This window comes from Poecilia reticulata, linkage group LG15, assembly GCF_000633615.1.
Source record: "Poecilia reticulata strain Guanapo linkage group LG15, Guppy_female_1.0+MT, whole genome shotgun sequence".
In the NCBI taxonomy this organism is placed as follows: domain Eukaryota; kingdom Metazoa; phylum Chordata; class Actinopteri; order Cyprinodontiformes; family Poeciliidae; genus Poecilia; species Poecilia reticulata.
The window spans coordinates 6680956-6684183 of record NC_024345.1 but is presented as its reverse complement, the minus strand read 5'-3'; the positions used below and the strand labels follow the sequence as shown (position 1 = coordinate 6684183).

Sequence of the window (3228 nt, the reverse complement as noted above, 5' to 3'; positions counted from 1 at the left end):
TCTCTCTCTCTCTCTCTCTCTCTCTCTCTCTCGATAGATAGATAGATAGATAGATAGATAGATAGATAGATAGATAGATAGATATCCAGCAGTTGTGAGAGACAGGGTCAATTGTACCCTGTCTCTGTTTATATATATATAGAGAGAGAGAGAGCGAAAGAAAGAGGGTTGTGATTGCTTATAACAACTGATTTAGGGTTGGAAAATACATAATACTGGTTCTTTAACAGAGCACATGAGATTCTTTTCCTCATGTTCACTTAATGGACAGATGCGGATTCTGTTTTCTGTTTTCTCTTTTTTTTTTTTGCTTGGGATAAATAGAATAAATTGAACAATACATGTTTTCCTATTCTCCAGAATGATAAGAAGAATCAGCTGGAAGGTAAACTGAAGGATGTTCGGTTTCGTCTTTCAACTCAGCGGAGAGAGATGGAGCAGACCAATCAGACGAGAGAGACACGCATCGCCGAAATCACACAGCTTCAGCAGCAGCTTCAGGTACATAAACTCAACACACACACAGACATTCTTTGCCATCTCATTTATCTAAGTCTGTTATGTTACACACCTTTGGGTGTTGTTGCAATCTTCAGCTTTAGGAGAATTAGGACTAACAATTCCTTGAATGATTTGAATACCTCAAATATTAAAATTCCTTGAGGAAAATTGATCTGCCTCAAAGCTTTGTTAAATTATGTTTTATTAATTAGCGCACCGTGTTTCGGCCGAGTCATTATTTGTGTTGCATAGCGCTCGCACTTCCGTCTATGAGTTGTTGATGAAAGTTAAGTGTTGGCAGTGAAACGTCCAATTTTCAGGTTCGGTTTGGTAGGATTTTATTGACTGATGGAAATGTACGGGTTTTTATCTTTTTTTGGGGGATCAATAAGCGTCCTTAAATTGATAGGTGTGATAACTGGAGTTCGGCAGCTTTTCTCCTACCAGAGCTGCTGGTTGAAAGCGAGCGGCACGCCAGGAGTATTTATGCAGGTGAGCGGATAAACTGAACACTGCGGCCACCTGCGCTGTAGTTGATTAACATATGTGTAGCTTTACGGACGAACCGCAAAATAAATTTCATATCATCCCGGTCTCAACAAATGGGTGGCGGAGTGCATCGTGGCGGAACATATCTGGTAGATGCTTCTGTGTGTGACAAAATCTCGTCGCTAACGTGGACACAGAAGCTATAAATGTCTGAGTAAAGTGAGAGTTCATCTATTACATTGACTGAAGATTAAAACATAAACTAAAAGCTGGAGCATAAACATTTTTTTAAAACGTATTTGTGAGCCTGCCTCTTTATTATTAAATTGAATATAATTTCAGATTTTTGTATAACTTTTCTTTAGGTTAACTAATTTTCTAAAAAACAGAAAAGTAATAGTTAGAGATGCTCAAATATGAAAAATTGGACTGATGTTGACTGCTGTTATGTTAGATTTACCAATATTTTATTTTATCAAAAAGAATTTTATGATTACTCAATTAATCGTAAGAATAATCAATAGAATACTCGATTATTAAAATATTTGTTTACAACCGCCCTAGCTGTAAGTTAAAGCAGAGGTGTAAGGTGTGTGTTAGTGTGTGGTTGATGTTTTTCTGTCATATGCAGGACTCTCAACAGTGGCTGGGGAGGCTCATTCCTGACAAGCAGAATCTGAATGAACAGTTAAAGCAGGTCCAGCAGAACAGTTTGCACCGTGAGTCAAACACACACAGCATAGTTTCTGTCTGGAAAAGCATGGGACTCGAGTGTTTTATCCAGAAAATTAAACAAGAACATCACTACAGTTTAGAAATGAATTAGAAAATATTTTCTTTCTTTCCGTATTTCTTTCTTTACGTCATGCCGTACTTCTCTTTCATTTTGTCTTCCTTTATTTGCTTTACCTTTCTTTCTCTTTTTTGTCTTTCTTTGTTTCCATCTTTCTAAATTTTCCCATGATGTTAGAAAAAGTTCTGAGCTCTGGAAACTCTTGTACTATATCAGAAATTAAAAGGTTTGTTTTACAGCAGCAGCCAAGATTCTGATAATTTTTCCTGAATTTTATAGTAACTTCTAAGAAACCAGGTGCTGTCCTACTGCCTAAGTTTATCTAACTAACATCATCTACTCTGTCTGTGTGCGTGTGTTCAGGTGACAGCCTGTCATCGCTGCAGAAAGCCATTGAACAAAAGGAAAATAGCAGGCAGCAGCTCAAAGAGCAGCTGGATTCAGTGGAGAGGGAGACCAGAGCTAAACTGTTGGAAATAGACGCCTTCAACACACAGCTGAAGGTAATGACACAAATGCGTTTTTAGAGCGCATCACGAGACAAAGAAAACATAGATGCACAACATAAATATTTAGCAAAGTTTACTGTTTGAGGGATAGGTTAAATAAATTGGAATGCAGCTTTAAGATGGAGTTGCTGAAGAAATCTCAGCTACAAAACCAAAACATGCCTAAGTGTAGAAAGCCCACAAAGTTGGTAAAAGTACCAGCTGATAATGCAATAATGTTGTTTTAATAAAGATCAAACCCCACAAATAGGATTTCGACCCATGTGAGTAAAACTGCTCCAATCAGTCTGCGCTCTTTAACAATATTGAAGACAGCTTGATTGGCAAGGCTGATACTGGATCAATAAACTATTTAGAAAACACTAAATGGTGTTAATTTTAAAAGAATAACATTAATATTGTCATAGATTATTCATACTGTTCCAGACATTTTCAAAATCCTTAGTAAAGCTTCAAAACATTTAAAGACCAGACATAAAAATGTTGATTATTGGCACTTTAGGTTTAATATTGACCAATTTCATACTTAAGAGGAAAAATGTCTTATACATAAAACAAGATAATGGTATATTCCCTGTAAAGTTTATTCATAAACTCAGTTGTAGAAAGATAAAATGAACCAATCAAATGCTTATTCTCTACTTCTATAATGATGTCCATTTTTCATAGCATTCATCTCAAAGCTTAGTTCAGGGGTCACCAACGTGGTGCCCGCGGGCCCCCTGTCGCCCGCGGGCCCCTTGTCAGTCGCCCGCGGGGCAAGTTCTAAAAATAGCCATTCTCATTAGGGAGCATTGCCAAATAAATTATTTAATATTTTTACATTGAAGTAGTAAAATTTGTTTATATTCAGAATTTAAAAAAAAGCTAATTATAAAAAAAATTTAAAATGTAAATTTTTATGCATAAAACTCTTCTATGGTTAAAGTTCAGAAT

General features: G+C 36.3%; 1 protein-coding gene across 7 annotated transcripts in view; it reads left to right on the top strand.

Moving 5' to 3' along the window:
• itsn1 (intersectin 1 (SH3 domain protein)) overlaps positions 1-3228 on the top strand; it is a 74948-nt gene that overhangs the window by 27367 nt on the left and 44353 nt on the right. For all 7 annotated transcript variants that reach the window (XM_008429029.2, XM_008429028.2, XM_008429026.2 and 4 more), the window contains exons 15-17: positions 361-501; positions 1622-1709; positions 2147-2286. In XM_008429029.2, coding sequence (XP_008427251.1) covers positions 361-501; positions 1622-1709; positions 2147-2286 — 369 coding nt within the window. The remainder of the gene's footprint in view (positions 1-360; positions 502-1621; positions 1710-2146; positions 2287-3228) is intronic.